At 38.4% G+C, this 19813-nt stretch overlaps 2 protein-coding genes across 4 annotated transcripts in view; one reads left to right on the forward strand and one right to left on the reverse strand.

Annotated features, from left to right (window-relative positions):
- The first annotated feature begins 2395 nt into the window (after positions 1-2395).
- epcam (epithelial cell adhesion molecule) lies at positions 2396-5142 on the forward strand. Of its 2 annotated transcripts, none has more exons than XM_026932609.3 (10): positions 2396-2466; positions 2662-2731; positions 3192-3293; positions 3394-3652; positions 3804-3869; positions 3965-4028; positions 4113-4211; positions 4289-4486; positions 4590-4634; positions 4759-5142. In XM_026932609.3, the coding sequence occupies exons 2-10, from the start codon at positions 2674-2676 to the stop codon at positions 4783-4785; spliced, it is 918 nt and encodes a 305-aa protein (XP_026788410.2). In that variant the 5' UTR covers positions 2396-2466; positions 2662-2673; the 3' UTR covers positions 4786-5142. The 2 variants fall into 2 exon arrangements, with proteins under 2 accessions (XP_026788410.2, XP_026788401.2); XM_026932600.3 differs by having other exon boundaries at positions 2423-2458.
- Positions 5143-7655: 2513 nt separating this feature from the next.
- The window catches only part of plekhh2 (pleckstrin homology domain containing, family H (with MyTH4 domain) member 2), a 33925-nt gene continuing 21767 nt past the window's right edge, over positions 7656-19813 (reverse strand). For both annotated transcript variants that reach the window (XM_053232316.1, XM_053232317.1), the window contains exons 14-30: positions 19124-19210; positions 18814-18972; positions 17636-17716; positions 17383-17538; positions 16609-16717; positions 16341-16453; positions 16072-16251; positions 14140-14237; positions 13876-14053; positions 13632-13787; positions 12700-12797; positions 12428-12569; positions 11925-12070; positions 11091-11220; positions 9281-9367; positions 9028-9177; positions 7656-8843 (exon numbers count right to left, since the gene is read on the reverse strand). In XM_053232316.1, coding sequence (XP_053088291.1) covers positions 8661-8843; positions 9028-9177; positions 9281-9367; positions 11091-11220; positions 11925-12070; positions 12428-12569; positions 12700-12797; positions 13632-13787; positions 13876-14053; positions 14140-14237; positions 16072-16251; positions 16341-16453; positions 16609-16717; positions 17383-17538; positions 17636-17716; positions 18814-18972; positions 19124-19210 — 2253 coding nt within the window. In that variant the 3' untranslated portion in view covers positions 7656-8660. The remainder of the gene's footprint in view (positions 8844-9027; positions 9178-9280; positions 9368-11090; positions 11221-11924; positions 12071-12427; positions 12570-12699; positions 12798-13631; positions 13788-13875; positions 14054-14139; positions 14238-16071; positions 16252-16340; positions 16454-16608; positions 16718-17382; positions 17539-17635; positions 17717-18813; positions 18973-19123; positions 19211-19813) is intronic.

The raw sequence follows: 19813 nt of genomic DNA on the forward strand, positions 1-19813 counted from the left end.
AACTAACTGGATGCAGTTACATTGAGACATATAGTATAGTGATGTGGGGTGGAGTTTTTTTTTTTTTTTTTTTTTATAGCAGAACACTCTTGCTATTATTCAGAGTATCACATTTTACATGTTTGACAGAAAGACACTTATTACTGCTTTTCCCAGACGGCTAAAAATAAGTCAAAATGTTGGACCATGTGGCACAATCAAAAAGCCCTCTTCCAAATTTCAGCCCTTTCGTCACCAAAGACTACCACCAAAAACTAGGCGTGACCAAATTTTTTGTTGGATAAAATGAAGTGCCATCAGCTGGAAGCAGTACGCAACAGCTGAACGACAGAATAAACAACCTCTTCATGACCTTCAAAATGAAATATTACAATTTTGAAACAAAGCCAAATAAAATAATTAGTGTGCTTAATAGATATGGCGAAACTTCTTCAATGGTTTATTAATTATCTTTTATGTAGCAATCAAAATCGAACAAATTCTGTACTAGAATAAAGAGAATATTTTTTATTACTCCACCATATTAATAAAATGGGCTGTTTTTTATGTCTTGTGCTTTTTTTTTTTTAACTTAACAAAACAAATCGGTAATCATGCTTTAGACAGCGCTGGACTTACCTGTCTTGGTGAGGTTATAATTATTTTATAAGCCAGTGGCTCTCAAAGTGGGGTTCAGGGACCCCTAGGGATTCACGAAGCTTAACCAGTAAGTCTGTGATTTTTAAAAGAAAAAAGAATATATTTAGAGCAGTGGAAATCACAACCCAACATTATCAAAGTTATCATATTTATTATTGAGTTTCTTTAGTTAATATAGCTATTTGATTGGTGACTTGAATTAAATGGGTTTAATCCAAACCTCAATAACTCAAAAAACAAGCAGGCCTATAAATATTGCCCTAATAAATAGACAAAATATTACTGTACACATATAGATAATGTTCATGAAATAAGTCTGTCCATTTTTACAGTTGAAGGGGCCCTAGCGACAAACTGTTTGAGAACTCCTGATATATAAGCAGATTCAGAGGTGAGGATACTTTCTTATTTTCTATAAGTGCAAGAAATTATTTCCTTTAACCCAATGGTATCTCAGTATAATTTACTCTCACATTTAACAGGGCATGTGTTAAGTAGTATTTGTTCCTCTGCTGCCCAGTCTATGAGAAACCACAGTAAAATATTATTGTGTAAACAATACTGGGTAAATAAACATGATGCATAGGAACATCACGTAATTTCGTTTTCATGCAGTCAGATCCAGATCTGAAAGCTGAGACTATGACGTCAGATCAGGAATCTGATGGTAAGCGGTGAAAGATCCTCGGATTCATAGTGATAAAACCTGTATAACCATGATCTGAACTAAAGTAAAATGGGAACATGTTTAATTTCACAATTCAGGGTTTTATGCTTTATTGTAGGCTATAGAACTTTTAGTGCTTGGTAGACGATTAGCCTAGGGCATCACCTCTTGTCGAAACTTGTTGATCCGGTTTGAACCTAGATTCCTACTTAGTCAGAGTGAAAATAATAGACCATGTCCAAACAGAAACATACAGAAACCTAACCCTTATAACATTTCTCACACATTATTACACAATCAGGCCATTCATCATATTGAGGCATTCTACACTTGTCTTTTGAGCAAGGAGATGTGGAAAATACACTGAAATATTAGTAGGTCTACTGCATGTTCATTTCACTTATAACCATAACCACAAGCAAACACACACACAAGAGGAAGTGCAACATTTGTTGAAGTTGTTACCACACCAGCCCTCAAACAAACCTACTGTCAATGCTTTTACTAGAATATTGAAGGTTCTGGTAGACTATCTAACAAACCGATACTAGTTTTTAATCTTTAAAATAAAGATTCTTTTGAGAATATATACATATTAAATGTGCTTTAACTGGATATGGAAGTCACAGGATCTTTTTTTTTTTTTTTTTTTGTGAGAAAAATAACTGATTTTTAAAAATCCCTGGATGGATCAGTAAGAGAAATTTTAGACTTTTAGAAAACATTTTATTAAACAGTCTAATCATAGAGAGAACTAATCAAGCTGAAGATGCTGTGCTTAATGGATGCTGGATTACTGTTTTAAATTGGTGATCATAAAATCCCTGTAAAGGACTAATAAACTAACAAATGTATTTTACCGTATGAAATGTTCAGCTTTAGGTGATGTACACGCTCAGGGGAAAAAAAAGGGTATTAATATGGAAGGATATTATAATGGTCAATTACAAATGTATGCAAAATTAAAGAAACCTTGAACGAAACTCATTTTCGCATGTAGCCGAAACAGGAGCTGTGCCATATATGGTAATGAGGAAGTGAGGCAAGTCTTTCTAATTTCCCCGCCCACATTCTGATCTCACCTGACGTTGCTTTACACGCACAGTATAATTAGTCACTTGCACGAAGTTGATGTTAGTACAGAGGAATAAGGTGAGGAGGTATGTTGTTCTGTGTTTAAAAAGCTGCTTATGGCTGAGAGGAATAAGCACGTACTTTGGATTATAGCTACATTTGAGGCCTTTGAAGGGAACTAAATTCACACCTTAATTTGAAGAGTTTTTTTTTTTCTCTCGAACGGTATAACATCTTGTACGGTCCTTGGTTTTTGAGTGTTATTTGTCTCCTCTTTACAGCTCACATCCAAGATGAAGGATATAATTGTTCTGTGTCTTCTGGCGTTCGTAGCTGGAGCTTCTGCACAATGTAAGTGGTTTTATGACTTGTTTTATGACTTATGTGCGATAACATGGTTATCTGTTGTAGAGTTTGTAAATCTCACATCGACTATAAAGTTGTAAAAAAGGCAACTGAGATTGGGCTTACCGTTTTTCTTTGTGAAATGATGTATTGGTAAGTAGCAGGACGCTAAACAAACAGGTAAGGCCTACAGGTAGAGGTGGGGGAGGGGCGCGGCTTTCAGTGTCGCTGCACCTGATTTCAATGAAGCTCCTAAAATGGCTCCTGCAGGTTGCCACACCCGTGTCTCTTCAGCGCCCAGTCCCTACCAACCAAAAGCTCGTTCTTTTCCTCAGTGGTCACAAAATATTAGCATTTTCGTAATAGTAAAGTAATATTATTCATAATACTGGTTTCATAATATCGCCCTATTATGAAACCAGCACTGGTTTCATAAGTTTCATAACTATTAATTTTAACCCTGCAGGTTCATGCAGAACCATGAAATGGGCGACCTGTGATGGAACTCCGTGCACGTGCACACTTGCTGTTGGAACTGGTGTGAAGCAAACAGTAAACTGTGATCAGCGTGAGTTCTTGATCTTTGTTTGGAACGTGAATGTCTGTCTGAAAAAAAATTTAGTTAATTTTACATTGGTTGGCTGCCTAATGTGTACTGTCTCTTGCAGTGATTCCCAAATGCTTCCTCATGAAGGCAGAAATGTACCGTGCAAAGAATAACCTGTCCACTAGATCGATTGGTGGGAAGCCAGTAGACACCGCATTTGTGGATAATGATGGGATCTATGACCCGGAGTGTGAGAATGATGGACGTTTCAAGGCTGTCCAGTGTAACAACACTGAAACGTGCTGGTGCGTCAACAGCGCTGGTGTCCGCCGAAGTGATAAAGGAGACAAGAACATAAAGTGTGAACCAGTGGAGACCTAGTGAGTGCCCGTCATTGTTGCTTTATTGTGGTCTTGCTGTTCTCTAACTTCACTGCTAAAGTGCTTTTGGTGTTTGCTACTGTGTAGTTTGCTGGAATGTTGTTCTGTGTTGGTGTATGGTGGCTAAAAGCACACATCTTTTCTCCTTTAGCTGGGTCCGTCTTGAGATGAAACACAAACCTATTAACAACCGCCCGGATCTGGCACAACTGAAGACGTATGTCTTTTGAATTTTAGGTTTTGTTTAGTAGACTATTGTCGTTTGACAAATTCTTACTTTTTCCTTACTTTTTTTTTTTTTCCCCCCCCAAGTGGGCTACAAAATATCCTTTCAAGCCGTTATGGACTGCAAGCACAATACATCTCAGAAGTTCAGGTAAGACCTTGGAGGTATTAATTGGGTATTAATTTTTGGGTTAAAGGCCTTCACTGTATCCATGATGGTTTCTTTGTATTTCAGTTTGATGCAGATGGACGTTTGATTGTTGTGGATCTCAAGAAGGACAAAGCGGACCGTACAGTAGACCTGTCCCGCATGTCTTACTACTTGGAGAAAGATGTAGGTTCTTTAGTCCCCACTTCAAATTCAGGCTTGTTTAATGAGTGCAATATATTGATCATGTTATTTGTTTACAGGTGAAAGTCCTGCCCCTGTTCAGAGAGCAGAATAAATTTTCAGTCGATGTTAATGGTAACCCTGTGGAAATGGAGAACATCCTGGTCTACTATGTAGATGAGAAGGCACCCACTTTCACGATGCAAAGGCTGACCGGCGGTGTGATTGCTGTGATTGTGGTTGTTATCCTGGTTGTGCTCGTTGGCCTCCTTGTTTTGGTCAGTAAAACGCCTTCCTTGTGGCTTACTTTAATATTTTGGGTTTAAGGTTCGGGTCTTTCCATTGTAAGACTTAACACTTTGTTCATGTGACTTTCCACAGTTTTTTGTCAGGAGACAGGAAAAGGCCAAGTACAGCAAGGCACAGGTGTGTTCACACTTAAGATTTGGTTCTTGATTTACTTGTGGTGGGTGGGTTTTTTTAAATATAAAAAACAAAAACATTCCTTTGCTTATAACAGCCTTCCTGTTTGTTCCCTCTTGCTTTGCAGGCCAGGGAGATGGAGACCATGTCATAAAAGCTGCCATGGCTCTATAGCTGTTCTTAGTCTTTAAAGACTGGAGTCCTCCGCACTCGGATACTTGCTGTATATTAAATTTTTTGCTGGGGTGTTTTTTTTCCTTTTTTAATATATAGGAACAAGTGCCTGTTACATGCTCTATGCTGTTATGGTCAAAGCTATGTTTAAATGGACAGTCAAGTCTTTACCTCTCAATCAGGATCAAGGTGGAAATGTCTGCCTTGAATTAGATTTGTCTGAATATAGCCATGTCTAGTTTTTAAAATTCTCATTGAGCTAATATTTGGTTAAAATTAATACATATGTACAGTTTGTCACGTGTCATTGTTTTTAATAAACTTTTTTTTTTGTCTATTAGTTGTGTCTTCCATTGCTCATATGGGTTTGTCTTTTAAAACAGGGTCCAACTGGACTTAATCAGGCAGGGCTAGAAGTTAAAATCTGCAGGCTTTATAATATGTAGACTGACATTCAAATGCCAGTGCTTAGAAGAAGGCATAGGGTATCGTTAGGCAGTAACTTGGGCTTTGTAAAATGTTACATGGCAGTTCTTTAGTGGATTTCGGGCTTGGGTATAGACTGCATCTATCTACGCTTCAATAGATGCAGGAGTGTGTTTACAAGGAAGTGCTGTGGATGAAACCTCACAGATAATCTGGGGGATGGGTGAAGTTACTTCCCCCCCAGTCCTATAGATACAGTTTGTGTTGTGTGCTCTTGGGGACGCTGAAAGAACCGTTTTGTTGTGATATGGGCTTTTGCCTATAAATTTGGGGCGCTACCCAGTCTTTTTCTTTATAATATTAAAAGTTAAGTCTTGTTTCAGACTGAAAGGAATGTCTAAAAAATCTCAATCAACTGTACAACTTGACCCAAGGCTTAATGTGATGCCTGAAAACCAGCATTACAAGTTCTATTCTCTTCCCTCTCTCACACTGACTGCTGTGTTATTTGAGCCCAATGGCTTTTAAAAACAACCTCTGTTCTCTAATTTTTTTCTACCGTAGTTCTCTGTAATTGGAAACCTTGGTGAGGGTGTCCATATCATGCCCACACTTGCATATTGCTTGTGACTACAACAGCCCTACATATGTCACTAATATACTTCCACCTGGGAAATGACTGAAAATGACCAAGGCAGAACATCAGTACTGGCCTTTACTGCTACTAGAAACCTGTATGGCATTGTTAGCTCACATGAGATTTTATTCCCATTGAGAATTTTTATGAAACAAAACTCTATATGTACAGTTTAGACACAGTTTTAAATTATCTGCAGTCTCTGCTTTTGCTATTATTCTTTCAACAAGGGATGAAAGTCCCAGTATAATAATGCTTTACCCAGAGCCCCCGGTTTCGTTGAAAACAGACACACAAACACACACACTTCATGAATGCTCTTCCTGTTCAGGCAGTTGGGAAATGTGACTAGGTGCCACACCTGTTCTCATGGAGAAACCAGCATATTTAAAGCAGGTGGCTTAACTCTGCAGTGAAAATTTGTGGCTTTCTGTCTCACCAAACTCCTGATGTATGTTGTCTCACATACATGCTTTTTCTGACTCATATACTAGTTCAGCTGTTCTGTAAAGATACCATTCACTTACTAAAGTGTTTCGTGAATGGCCACTCAGGTACTTTATTATTTGTATAATACTGCTTTCTGTTTTCCTACTGAAGATACATAAAATCACCTGAAAGTTATCTATCCAGAAAAAACCACACAGAGATCAGAGAAGGGTGCGTGATACCAGCACTCACTGGAATCAGGTTAGACTGGAGCAACCAGGTTCAGTGTGTTACACAGGACTTGTTGTGTCTTAATGCTAAACCAGGCTTCTCTCGCTGCCTTTCAGTATCAGTTGGGTGATGTATTTGATCTGAATGGGAAGTATGTGTTTAACTTTTAACAAGTTCTTGGATGGCTAACTCATCGGTAAAAATTAACTTGCCCTGTATAGTCTTAACAAACTTGCTATACTGAACATGCTCTGTAACCCTGATATAGTCTTTCCATGTATCCTAAAAACAATATACCTACAACCATCGCATGTCAGAGTGAGCTAACATCTTTGTAATATGAACTGCTGTAAGCAAATGTAAACAAACCATGTGCATCAAACGTGTCATCGAATCAACTCTGGCATTTTAAGTGATCAAATGTAATGAAACCGTCATTTAAAATGATTCAAGTTTCCTTGACTAAACAAATAGTCGTGGACTGACTCTGTCCTTTTTCTTTTCCACGTCTTTTGTCTGTGCTCTATTTTTTTAAAGGCTTTTCCACAACACAGCCTGCATCGTTGAGTTTCAGGGGCTAGCTCAAACAGGTTTGGGTGGGTCACAGTTATATTCATGCCTGAAACAGATATGTCACTCTGTGTGTTTCCTTGGTAACCGGGGGAGGTTCAAAGTAATCAGCCAATCAGTTGAGACACAGGCAAAAGTAGGTGGGACACTAGGGTTACAACAATGTCGCTGCTGAAGGTTAGGTGAAACCTGAGTGGCATATCGGAAATTTCTATTACTTTATCTTGGCAATCATGTGTCTCAGTTGGAAGTCTTTGACATAATACCTGAAAACAATTGTTTAGCATACTTCTAACTAAATTTACTACAGTAAAAAGAGGCACATACTATGCAGATGAGAGATAAGGCCAGAGGCAGCACCTCCACTCCTACTCCGGAATCACAACAATATAAAAACTAATAGAAGCAACTTCCATAGAAGTACTTTTTTAAATACCAGTATGTAAATACTTCTACAGACATTTTACCAGGTTTTTTTCCATGACAACTTCTTCTATGTAAACATGTAAGGCCTCATTTTCATCTTTTACAATATAGGAATAAAAAAAGAAGCTCAATTAACCTGTTTTATAACATATATTTAATAACATAATAATTAACATAATATTTATTTAAATGTGTATACATAAGGGAACCCAGCAACAGATTCCCATTTCTACAATAAATAGACTCAAAATTAGACTTTAAACATTACAGTTTCTTTATAACTGCATGGCACAAAGGTGGCTTACAAACTTAATGCACAATGTTGCTACTTCCTATTTTTGTCCTTAAATCATTTCTTGTAGCTCAGAGCTCAATTTTCAGGTGGTGGTAAATAGTCTACCCCGCCAGAAAAAAAACTTTTTGTAGCTTGATCCATTCAGAAAGTACTCTTGTACCTTGCCGCATTCAATTTCTACACATTACTTTGTCAATCAAGCAGCTTTCATTTATAATCCAAATGAACCACTCTTTTATCTACCTGCTAATCCTCAGCATTCTTGGCTTTTTCTTTTTAAGAATACCTGATCCACCTCCACAGAGTGCCTTATTTTTCTTTTTCCTGTCTGTAACTTGTTTGTTTGGAAAAAAATTTGGAAGGAATGTAAACACTAGTCTACTTTGGAATATTCTTCCTTTTCCCGAACTACAATATGACTGTATTTCTGGAATAAACTGGTGTTAGTCATAGAATCCATGAACTGATTAGAATAACAAAAATTGTTGATCAACATGTACATAGTTTTCTTTGAAATGATATGATATTTAGTCTTGTTGTTCATTTTTGCAATGCTGGCTAGGGCATATAATCTAGAACGTCTGCAGATTAGTTGTACCTAATCATATTAGGACATACATGGCATGAGAAATACCTTTTAACATCCTTTTTACATGAGGCATGAAAAGAAAAGGGCATCTATTGTTCTCCATACATTCATGGATTCATATCAACAAAGGAAAGTCACAGCAAAATGCAAATCAGGTCCAAGTTCCTGTTCCCTAGAGCAGTTGTAATCCATTTTGAATATGAACCCATTCCTAGTGTCAAGATTATAGAGTATGTACCAGTATAAAGCACATCAGAGCAGTGTGGGGGCTTTGCTGGGTTTGCCACCGCCTGCAAGAGGGAATTTAGAGGTGTGTTGGTCTCCAGACTGACACTGGGCCAGCAGCAGGGCTGGGGCAGAGAGATGGTGTGCTGCTGACTTCTGTTGATGGGTGCTGTTAATGTAGCTGGCCATAAGGAGCGTCAGTTCCCGGATCTGAATGAACATACAAAGCACAGGAATGCAGACCTCAGAAAGCATGCATGCTTGTTTGTACAGCTATAAGAACCTCACATAAAGTTCAATTAGTAGACTAGGATAATATAAGTTTTGCAAATGTAAGTTTTGCTACAGTTTTCAATCTATGAAAATGTAATTCTACCGCTGGTATTATCTCTACCTTAAAAGTGCTCATGGCAAACAAATGCTTCTCAGTGGGCGTTTCCCTGGCTGTGTTGTTTCTGGAGCTCTGAGTCACCACCAGCATGAAGTCCTGACGACAACCTCCAAATGTTACAACGTTCTTATGGGAAAAGGACACTAGAAGTTTCTAAAAAGGTGAGAGAGCAGGAATGGCTTAGAGGGTTAAGCATTAGGTCATGTATTAGAAATCAACAGGAAGTTTAAGTGTAAGACTGCAGATATCTTCTCACCATGGACGTAAAGTCCAACACACTCAACCCATCCTCATGGACAGCTACCCACACACGTGTGCTCTGCAGTGAAGAGGGTGACCGGGGCTACAGGAAAAGAGAAATGCAAAGAGATAACAGAACAGCCCTCCTTTCTTGCATATACAGTTAGGGGGAATAAGTATTCAGACACTTTCATTTTTGTTATTTAATACACATCCAGCACATTTATATCCTCTCCAGATTTACATATAGAATGTATTTTGATTTTGTATGTGTGTATACGCATATATAATATGTGTGTGTGTGTGTGTGTGTGTGTAAAGGTTACATAAAATTAAATCAAGATTGAGATATAAATGCTGAGATATAAGATATAAAATTATATTGAATAAAAACAAATGCGTCTGAATACTTATTTCCTCTCTATAGAATCTGTATAATTTACAATACTTCACTTTTTGTGTGCCATTAAAAGATGGTACACATACATCACAGAGCTCATAGGTAATACACCACTGCACACAAAAATATCATTTAAAATGATATGGGTGTGTGAAGAGTGAGCGTGTGCCAGTATTCAAAGCACAGCAGGAAAATACACCAGATTTGCATTTCGCTGTGACTTCCTAGTTTAGTTTGCTGCTAGTATGGATTCCATCAACACACACTTTATGGCCAAATGTTTGTGGACACATGATCATCACATTCATATCTGCACTGCAAAAAATGACATCTTGGCGTGTGAAAATGTCTTGAATATAGTCAAATGTATGTAGTATTTCTTATAATATTACAGTAAACCATATATAAGATTATTAAACCTATTTCTAGACATTTTTACTCATTTCAAGATTTAAATTTTCTTATTCTATTCGCAGAAAATTTTGCTTCTTTCTAGAAATAAATGCTTAAAATTAGTACAGTTATCTGCCAATAGAACAAGACTATTTCAAGCTTGAAATGAGTACAACTATCTATAAATAGGTTTAATAATCGTATATTTGGTTCAGTGTCATTTTATAATGAGGAATTCTAGACAGATTTGATTACATTCAAAGATTTTTCCACTTGCTAAGATGTCATATTTTCCAGTTTGCTTGTTGAACATCCCATTCCAGATGTAGTCCCCCTTTGCTGTTATAATAACCTCCACTTTTCTAGGAAGGCTTTCTACTAGATTTTAAAGCGTGACTGTAGGCATTCGTGCTCATTCAGCCACAAGAGCATTATTGAGGTCAGGCACTCATGTAGGGTGAGGAGGCCTGGCACGCAGTTGGTGTTCCAAATCATTCGAAAGGTGTTCAGTGGGGTTGAGGTCAGGGCTCTGTGCAGATCAGTTCAGTTTTTCCACACTAACCTCAGCAAATCATGTCTTCATGGAGCTTTGTGCACAGGGGCATTGTCATGCTGGAACAAGTTTGGGCCTCTTAGTTCTAGTGAAGGGAAACTGTAATGCTACAGCATACAGAGACATCATATACAATTGTGTGCTTCCAACTTTGTGGCAACAGTTTGGATAAGAACTACATACGGGTGTGAAGGTCAGGTGCTCACCAAAATTTGGCCAAATAGTTTAGATTAAATGCAATGGCTCTCTAAAAAGTTAACCCCCCCTTGCTCTACAAGATGAATACATTCTTCATGTTCCATATTTGTGATGAACTGCAGTAATTACACATTGATTAGACTCATGTTCCCATTCTAATGTCTGTCATTTTAGTGAGGTTCAGTAAAAAGAGAGCCTTAGAATAGCAACAGAGAGTTTTCAGAAATTTAGTTTTTTTTTTATCACTACTTTAATGAAGTCAAAAAAAGCATGCACTTGCACCTCAGCTTCAAACAGCTTGGCTCCAAAAAAGGGCCACTTGCGGGCCACAGTCAGATAGATCCGCACACACTCGGAGGTGCAGCGCCCCCTCAGTGACGCCCAGCGAGCCGAGATCCTTTCGCTTAACTGCCTGGTAAGATAAGATGAAGGGAACGGAGACCAGTGTGAGTATAAAAATATTTATAAATATGTATAACATTTATTTAAATACATTTACTTATAATATATAAAATACCTAAAAATGTGCAAACATTACAGGGGAACGCCTTAAAAGAATCCAAATCTGTGATTTTTAATAAGGTTAATTTTGGTTAAGTGACCAACCAACATGCATGCATAAAGTATGAATGATGATCTGGTGATCTCCCAGTGTCTGTCTATACATATACATACACACACACAGTATACTTCACCAAGGTTTCTCCCCTTCTGGTGCTTGTAATGGTCCTAATCTTGAGTAATGCTTGCCTAAGCCATACGCTCATTACACAGCTGTTACAGAGCCTATGCATTTACATTTAAAAGGTCTCTATAAGTCTGAGCAAAGTAGCAAGTGAAAGGTAAACTATAGAGCGAAAGTTAAAATAGCCAGTGCAGACTACTTTCTATAATTATGTACTGTAGGGTCTGTGTATAGTTCTAGTTTGGTATTATTATACATTTTCATATTTCACACTAAAGACACTAAGCTAGCTATCCCTTAATATTTGCTATTCTCTGTGGTTATGTGGCTAAATTACAGTACAGTGTATTTGCTAGAACTGTTGTAATACAGTGATACTTTCATGTTGTTTTTTTGGGACCCAGCGCTCTGATGTGGTTACAGGTGTTTACCTCAGCTGCTCCTCTGAGCAGGTTCGTCTATAGTGCTTTGGGTAGAAGCGCTCCAGAACCTGCTTTAGAGTTTGCGTAGATTTGGCCTGTCCAGAGCCAGAGCCGGCTGCACTTGGGAATGGACGCTCAAAGTCTCCAAACTCCACCTGAAGGGGACATGAAAGACTTACAGTAAGAGGGATGACTTACTGAGTCTAAACAGGGCTGGGAAGGATTTTAGCAAACTGGAGGATATACTAAATATCCACTTCTCCATGGTGCAATATCCAAGAGCAGCTTCAGCTACAGACTCGAGGAATTACTGCTGAAGACCTCTGTCAACTGCCATGTTGTTTTCCTCTATATTGTGTATATGTGTAAATATGTGGATTTTGTCTAAATATGTAAATATTCATTTATTGTATATAATGTCAGTGTTTTATGCTACAATTTACAACCAGAATTTACTACAGTCCATGTATCTATCCACATACATCCAAGCTTTTGCTTAATCTGCAACACACCTGAGCGAGCAGAGCAGACATCTCTAGGGCAAGTTCTTTGTTTACAGGGAAATGACCTGCTGCAATCTCCTCATTAGTCTGATAGGCCAAGAGCAGGCGCTCTCTCTCAGTCTCTCCTCTCAGCTGCTGAGAGAAGTACAGCCTGAAAAGAAAAAGATAATGTGCGCATGAGAGAAGGACAGCTAGTGAGGGGGTGGAGAGTGATACAGAGAGTCATGGTGTATGTCGTCATATTCTGCTAATATCTCTTTGAGCTGTGGGTTTTCCCCTACCTGTTTTTGTAGGTGAGTTTCACAGTCCTGGTGTTCTCAGATTTGCCTGTGTGTAATTCCTTACAGGCCTGCTCCCATTTAGCTATAATGTCACAAATCTGTAGAAGAGGACACAAAACTGTAAGATAACAGAAAGACATATAGTGTCGTTGATATTAATTCGTCTCATTCTAAGTGTTTTGATCCATTTTATTATGTGGACCTGTTCAGACAAGGCATTAACATCCATTTTTGATCTGATCACAAGTGGACAAGATCAAGTGCAGGTGTGAACAGGGTCAAATGTGTCACTCAAACCACTTACCAAAGTAATCAGAACCAAAAACCTTTCTCAATGAAAAGCATTACTTATTTATTAGTACTATTATATAATACTGTGATTAGGTGTTTGAATAAACAACTAGGCAAAGAAAATCACAGGAAAGTAATCATAATTTTATCATGAATTTTAATTGGTCAGATGTGTGTTTTTTTTTTTAAATTTATCCAGAGTATTATGCAATCTTCAAATATACACATAATTTTTTTAAATTTACGTATTCTGAACAATTAGGCTCAAACCCAAACTACAATTTCTGTCTGCATAGGGCATAATAAAGTACACTATATGCTTAATAGAAAGGATTCAGGGTTCACAGAAAGTAATGTAGCAGAAAGAAAATAGCTGAATATATCAAATTTAAAAAAATGTGCCTTTAGAAACAACTCTTACAAATATTTATTTAAAAAGTTTTTCAGAAAATTTTATTATTAAATTATAAAGTTGTAAGTGAAACTAACATTTATCACAGCATTCAGTCATAACTATTCACCGGAGATACATTTGAAATGTAAAAAAATGCCAGACATAAATGGCTATCTGGTTCACCCAATACAGATGTTAATACGAGGTCTGAACGAGGCCTTTAAGTGAATTGGTAAGACCATCTGACCATCAGACTGCCCTGTAGATAATGTTCTAGGTTTTGTCCGGTGGGGTCGTCTGAGTAGAGACTAAACCCGGACTGGCCCGTCTTCCTCATGCCTGTGTCCTGGTTTAGACGGTTCTGGAACTCCTCCACTGTGGTGGAGGCATCGAAGCCAACAACCTACCAATCAAACACATTTAATACAATTAAACAAGGTTAAAATCTGGTATTTTATACCATTTATTATCCTATTTCCCTTCTTGTAGACCTGATAGGTGTTGTTGAGAAAGTGTACAGGCACACTGAATGGCAGCGAGTGGTGGTATGGGTTCCTCAGTAAGATGGACAGTATTTCCATTCGTGAGGGCCGGGCCTGGCGTTCACCCTTCTGCTGGGTTCTCTCCATAGAACGCTGGCAATAGATAGCATACTTCCCCACCTCTGTCCTACAGTTATACAGGTAAGCATTCTGATTTTGCACTCAGCATTCAATCTGTACACATCAGAAGTCTTTGTACATGTATGTACACACCTGGGGTCAGCATGCTTTTTGAGATGGACTTGGAGAAGCCAGAGAATGGGATGCTGAGGCAGGAAGAGTCCCACACACAATGCCAGAAACTGCCAACCCTGTGCAAACAAACATGTACATGACAACAAAACCAACCTGTAACTTGCACTGGGAGCCAATACGAAACACTCCCCCTAGTGGATGGACACGCTCCATGGTTATGTATAGCACCTGTAAACAAAGCACCTGTCTCCTCCCAGCTGAGTCAACACTACGAACACAGTTTTGGGACTCTGATCTCCTATGAGTCATCAAAAAGGCAGCAAAAACAAGCTACCGTAACTCAGTTAAACTGGTATTTAAGCAGAAAATGATTTTATTAACATAAACAATAAATATAAAGATCTATTATTATTATTATTATTATTATTATATAAATATTAGATTTTTTGAATGAAATAATTACCTGAATGTGTTAGAAATGTGTTTTCTTATTGTTATGTACATCAAAACTGTGCTAGCTCTAACAAAAATAATTTGCTCATTTGGTTTGAAGCAATAAACCTCTCATAGTAGTTAAAATGGTATAGTTCCACTAGAAGACAGTGTCAAACTGAACAGTTTTAATGACAACACCCTTATGCCTTTTATTCATGTTAAAATCCAGTCAATTCCCAATTAAAATGAGCTTCAAGACATTCTTGGGGGCCTGCAATAGAAAAGACTGCAATGCTTTAAATTATTGGGTGCTTGATGTGATCAGAAGCTGATGAGAAAATGTGGCAGTATGTCCCATGGGTACTGAGAGCTATGCATTAGACTTTATCAGGCTATGATCAGATGATCAGACTAGTCAGAAAGTATCTGTGCCTCTGCCACTGTAGTGTAGTCAGTCTGACTCTGAATGTAGTCCCTCTGACTACATTACACAGGCTGGTCAAACTAGACGAGATCCACATAGGAAAAATGTTGGGCTTGGCAGTAGTATCCCTTTACTCAGGCTTCACCTATTATTCGGTGACAATGCTGTGGGCACTAACCTGAGGTGAAAGCAGACACTGTAGTTATCTGCTCAGACACAGCTGTCCTCTGAGGATGTATAAGATCTACAAACCAATATAATAGGGGAAACCATTTAGGAATCCAGTGTGATGGTGTTTGGGAATGTTGGAATTGAAGAGAAAGATAGCTGATAATGATGCTAAACCAGCTCTTGAAAGGGAGTGAGAAGATACCATTGTGCCACTTAACAAAATGGTGGAACGCTTAGTGGGAGAATTATGCTAATGAACAGTGGAAAAAATGTGAAAGAGTGGGAAACTCTACTGCATGCTACAGTTAGGACAAAAGGTCATTTCATCCTTCTAGCAGAACCCGTAAAGAGAGCCAACAACCCTTAAGTATACAAAGAACCCTTGGAAAGCCCATTGTACAAGGTAGTATAATATGTAGTATACAGAATTTATGTATTTAAACACTGCCTAGATATCCCTCTTCAAATAAGGGCTGGTTATTAGCTTGGATAAACCCTGACACACCTTTTGAAAACTGACAATGTGTTAATGCTGTTAATTAATATAATATGAGCAGATGTAATGTTCATGTTTAATATTCATAATAAATGCCAAAGACCTCAGATTTTGGCCCTCTGAGATTATTATCTATATTTCAAACAATGCTCACAATTAGGGTGCCTATAATAACACAATCTGCCTTAATACATAAAACATAACCAATTGTTTATAGTATGTCTAATAATAACTGATGATCTATTGGCTCTTGACAAAAATGGTTTGGTTACATTTTGTAATTGAAAAGTGATATTTCATTTTCAAAGAAATAAATCAAGGATTTTTAAAAATAATTATCTGCTAATGTCAGTACTGTGTGTACGTCAATGCTGCTGAAAACACTACTCTCCATTTTAAATGGCTGTAGAAGTTCTGCCCTCACCTGCAGTGGGCCTGGCTGGCCGTGAGGCTGCCTCCTGCGTGTTTGTTTGATGAGCTGGCAGTAGATCTCGTTCTGCAGCTCGGAGTGTGTGAGACACACCTGCAGTGCACACTGTGCCAGTGTCACATGGTAGTCTATGGCTGGAGTGTCGATGATCACGTTAATAAAGAGCTGGCATGTCTGTAGTACAGGGATGGTGTGGGTGTAGCATGTTAGCAAAGTTCATCTATAATGTACAGAACATACAGCACGATGAGCAGGGTTACGACCTTAAAAAGTTTGATGGCTTCAGTCTGTAAGGCCTGTGAGGGCAGAGTGGTGAGAGGGGTGGACAAGGCTTCCTTGCTGAAGCACAACATGGGATGCCTCCACACTTGAGAGCCTGAGGAAGAAAATGAAACCTGAGCAAAAGTAATAGCTGCCTGGAGTGACTTCTTTACATGGACATACAGTACATGCAAAAAATAGATCTTTGCAATGGCAGTGAAAAACCAGTCAACCGGTCATGTAGGACAATATAAACCAAAAAATTCATACCCGAGTCCCCGTCCACACTGAGCAATTTACCAACCAGCTGCTCAAACTCAGTTCCCACCTGCCCCACGTTGGTGCCTGCTGCCACAGACAGGTGGTACAGCCATGCTGCCTATGAAACATTGCCAGTTAGCATATTTTGAAAAACGTCCGTCGCCTGCAGGGCGAGTAATTGCAGTTACAATGAAACCACCGCCAAGCCTTCAGCTTCCCAGCAGCCAACCCACAGCTTCCTCTAAACGTACTAAGCTTACAGTGGAGCTCATTTCTAGGACATAAAAATGGTCAAAAGAAACATGAAACTGTAAACGTGATATGATTATTACAGGCCAAAAATAACTATTAAAAAGTACATACTGCACCTGTAAACAAAATGCTCATAGCAATGATAATATGACATAAAACATTGGTTCTATTAAGAGTAAATATACTGTATGTTTCAGGCTTTCACCATTAAAACTCCCAAAAAGAAACTAACCCTAGACACTAGACACTGTCTGATTGTAAAAGTGATGTAAGAAAAGAAAAAAAATAGCTGATATTAATAACTGAAATTAAACTTTCCTTCTTCCATCTAAAATATTGTCTATTTTCCTTCTGGGTATTTTTTTAATCACTACATAAGTATGGGCATTCTGATTTTATCATGTGTTTTAGTAGTTGACTCATCAGTTCTATATCTGTATATAAGTTAGTATAATAATAGTTTCAGTTCTGTCACAAACAAGATAAAAAAACTGGGAGAGTGAGTCAGGTTATATTCACTCCAGTGCTTACCTTCTCGTGTGGGGAATCTACGTGCAGGTAAGTGGGGCTCAGGTTCAGGGTCTGGATGGAGATGTTGGACTGAGCGGACTGTCCACTCTTACTGTCCTCATCTGAGTTCAATTCTTCCACATGTGCCCCTGCCAGCCTGATCTGACCCAGGGGGAACTGAGGGAAGAAAGCATGGCATGGATGAGAACATATACCCACACACACACACACAGTGCAGGGCTGGTGTTATGGGGGGACTGAATGTAGGCTATACCTTGTCCTCTTGGCATCTGAAGTAGTACAGTGTCTTCCCAATAAGTGCACACCACACACGCTTAGAGTAGTCATGCTTCATCTGAAAGAGTCAAACATATACAGAGGTGCCAACTCTGCTAACAAGAAAATCCTTGGCACGCAGACAGAATCCGGAATTTTACCACAAAAACCCTGGAGCATGTCATCAGATCCATGCACAGAAAAAAGAAAGCAGCATGTATCAGTTGAATTGATATTTAAGTGGAATCTGCAGATGTGTTTTGATCTACAAGCAACCAGCTGAGAGTTTACACTGAAGTTATACAATTATTACAAAATTAACATTAAGAGCATATCCGGTCTGCAGTCTGGTCTATGCCCATAAACTGCTGTTAAAGATAGTTATATACTGTATTATACAATGATGAATTTTATTCATTACTAGCTATCACTCTGGGTGAAATAGTCCTTTAAACAGAAATGCCACAAACACTCCTTACAAATAATATATTAAAAATACTTATCATCAGTAATGTTGTGTCATCTAGCATATCAATACCTTTCATCAGTGTGATTAAAGTGGCACTCTGGTTGTAAAAAAAAAATCCTTACTTACTGTGCATGCTAATTATGCTGAATATTAACTGCAAGGTACAACACAAAGCTAGACATCTAAGATGGTACAGTAAAGACTGTTATATAAATTGCTGTGTGGAAAACATCTTAGGAGTAAATGCACTGTTTTAGTATTTCTGTGCCATGTATTTATGCAACGTGGCCTACTCTTCACTTTGTAATTACATAAAGGAAACTTGGTTAACAAATATCATATTTCATTCCTGAGTATCTGAGTTGTAGTATGGATACCTCCTGTCAAATCTACATAACATGCATGACCTTAAAGTGTTTTTTTTTTTTAATCTAGTTGTTGGATAGCTACATGGCATAGTGAAACAGACATAAGACTAATCAGAAATTCAGGAAAAACAGCAGTTTTTTTCCCGATTCACTTTTAGGGGTAACTTTGGGGGTCACTTCTGCTTGTGATACATGAGAGCTATCAGAAGTCTCCAGTAGAAAATGTCAACTTTTCACCATGTGAATGGGTTTTCCCAGGTCACCACACATACAGCATATTGCTTGTTTTTGAGAAATATGGGACTTAAGCAGCAAAGACAAGGTCAATAATTGTAAAACCTTAGTCAGATGTCCCTTCATGGTTGGCCGGACACTGGGCTGGGTGAAGAGGGGACTGGCTGCTTTGACTTTCTGCACACACTGTAGGACCATCAGCCACTCCTCTAGCAGGTTAGGAGAGTCTGCTTTTAAATTATACACATGTTTTCCTGTCACCACCTGAGGACGAGAGCATATACACTTATATACTGATACATCATCTACATCATATTCATGATGATGACACATGATCTGTTCAGTCTTAATAAATGCATTTGTACTCAGTTACACCCCTGGCGCGCACACACACACACACACATATACGCAATACCTGAAGTATTTGTTTGCCATCTCCTCGGGAAATAGTGCTGGAAGCAGTGAGCTCAATCTGGCCTTGAGGCTTACGGATGACATCACTCTATGGAAAAGGAAAATGAGGAAGGAAACCTGTATGAATATTTCTTAGCACACTTGCCGTCTACTATATTCTAAAAACTGTAATAACAGTTACAGTGCCGCTAGAATGTTTGTGATCTTTGACCTTTACAATTTTCTGTATTTCTGCATAGATTTGACCTGATCAGATCTTCATTTAAGTCCTAAAACTAGATGAAGAGAACCCAATTAAATAATGCAAAAACATTACAATTTTACATTTATTTATTGAGCAAGTTTATACATAAATATCTTTGCAGGAAAAAGTATGTGAACCTCTAGGAATATGTCTAGTCAAGTGTTTCAATCAAGGGGATGGCAATCAGGCATAAGTTCAGCAGGCTCTCCCCTGTTTCAAGAACATAAACTTGGGTCTTGGGTCTTCACTATCAAAGTTCGGTCTTCATCACACAGGTTTATGCAAGTGTGCCATGCCTCGATCAGAGGAGATTCCTGAGGACTTCAGAAAAAGAGTTATCAAATGCTCACCAGGCTGGAAAAGGTTGTGCGGGATTGATCAACAGTTACCAGAAACGTCTGGTTGAAGTTATTGCTGCTCAAGGGGGTCACATCAGTTACTGAAAGC

The sequence above is a fragment of the Pangasianodon hypophthalmus genome, chromosome 3 (genome assembly GCF_027358585.1).
Source record: "Pangasianodon hypophthalmus isolate fPanHyp1 chromosome 3, fPanHyp1.pri, whole genome shotgun sequence".
In the NCBI taxonomy this organism is placed as follows: Eukaryota; Metazoa; Chordata; class Actinopteri; order Siluriformes; family Pangasiidae; genus Pangasianodon; species Pangasianodon hypophthalmus.

Coding starts and splice junctions, on each gene's coding strand:
- epcam (XM_026932600.3), top strand. CDS start 2,438: ATGTTAGTACAGAGGAATAAG. Junction 4,487..4,589: donor TCGTTGGCCTCCTTGTTTTG/GTCAGTAAAACG, acceptor GACTTTCCACAG/TTTTTTGTCAGGAGACAGGA. Junction 4,635..4,758: donor CCAAGTACAGCAAGGCACAG/GTGTGTTCACAC, acceptor CTTGCTTTGCAG/GCCAGGGAGATGGAGACCAT.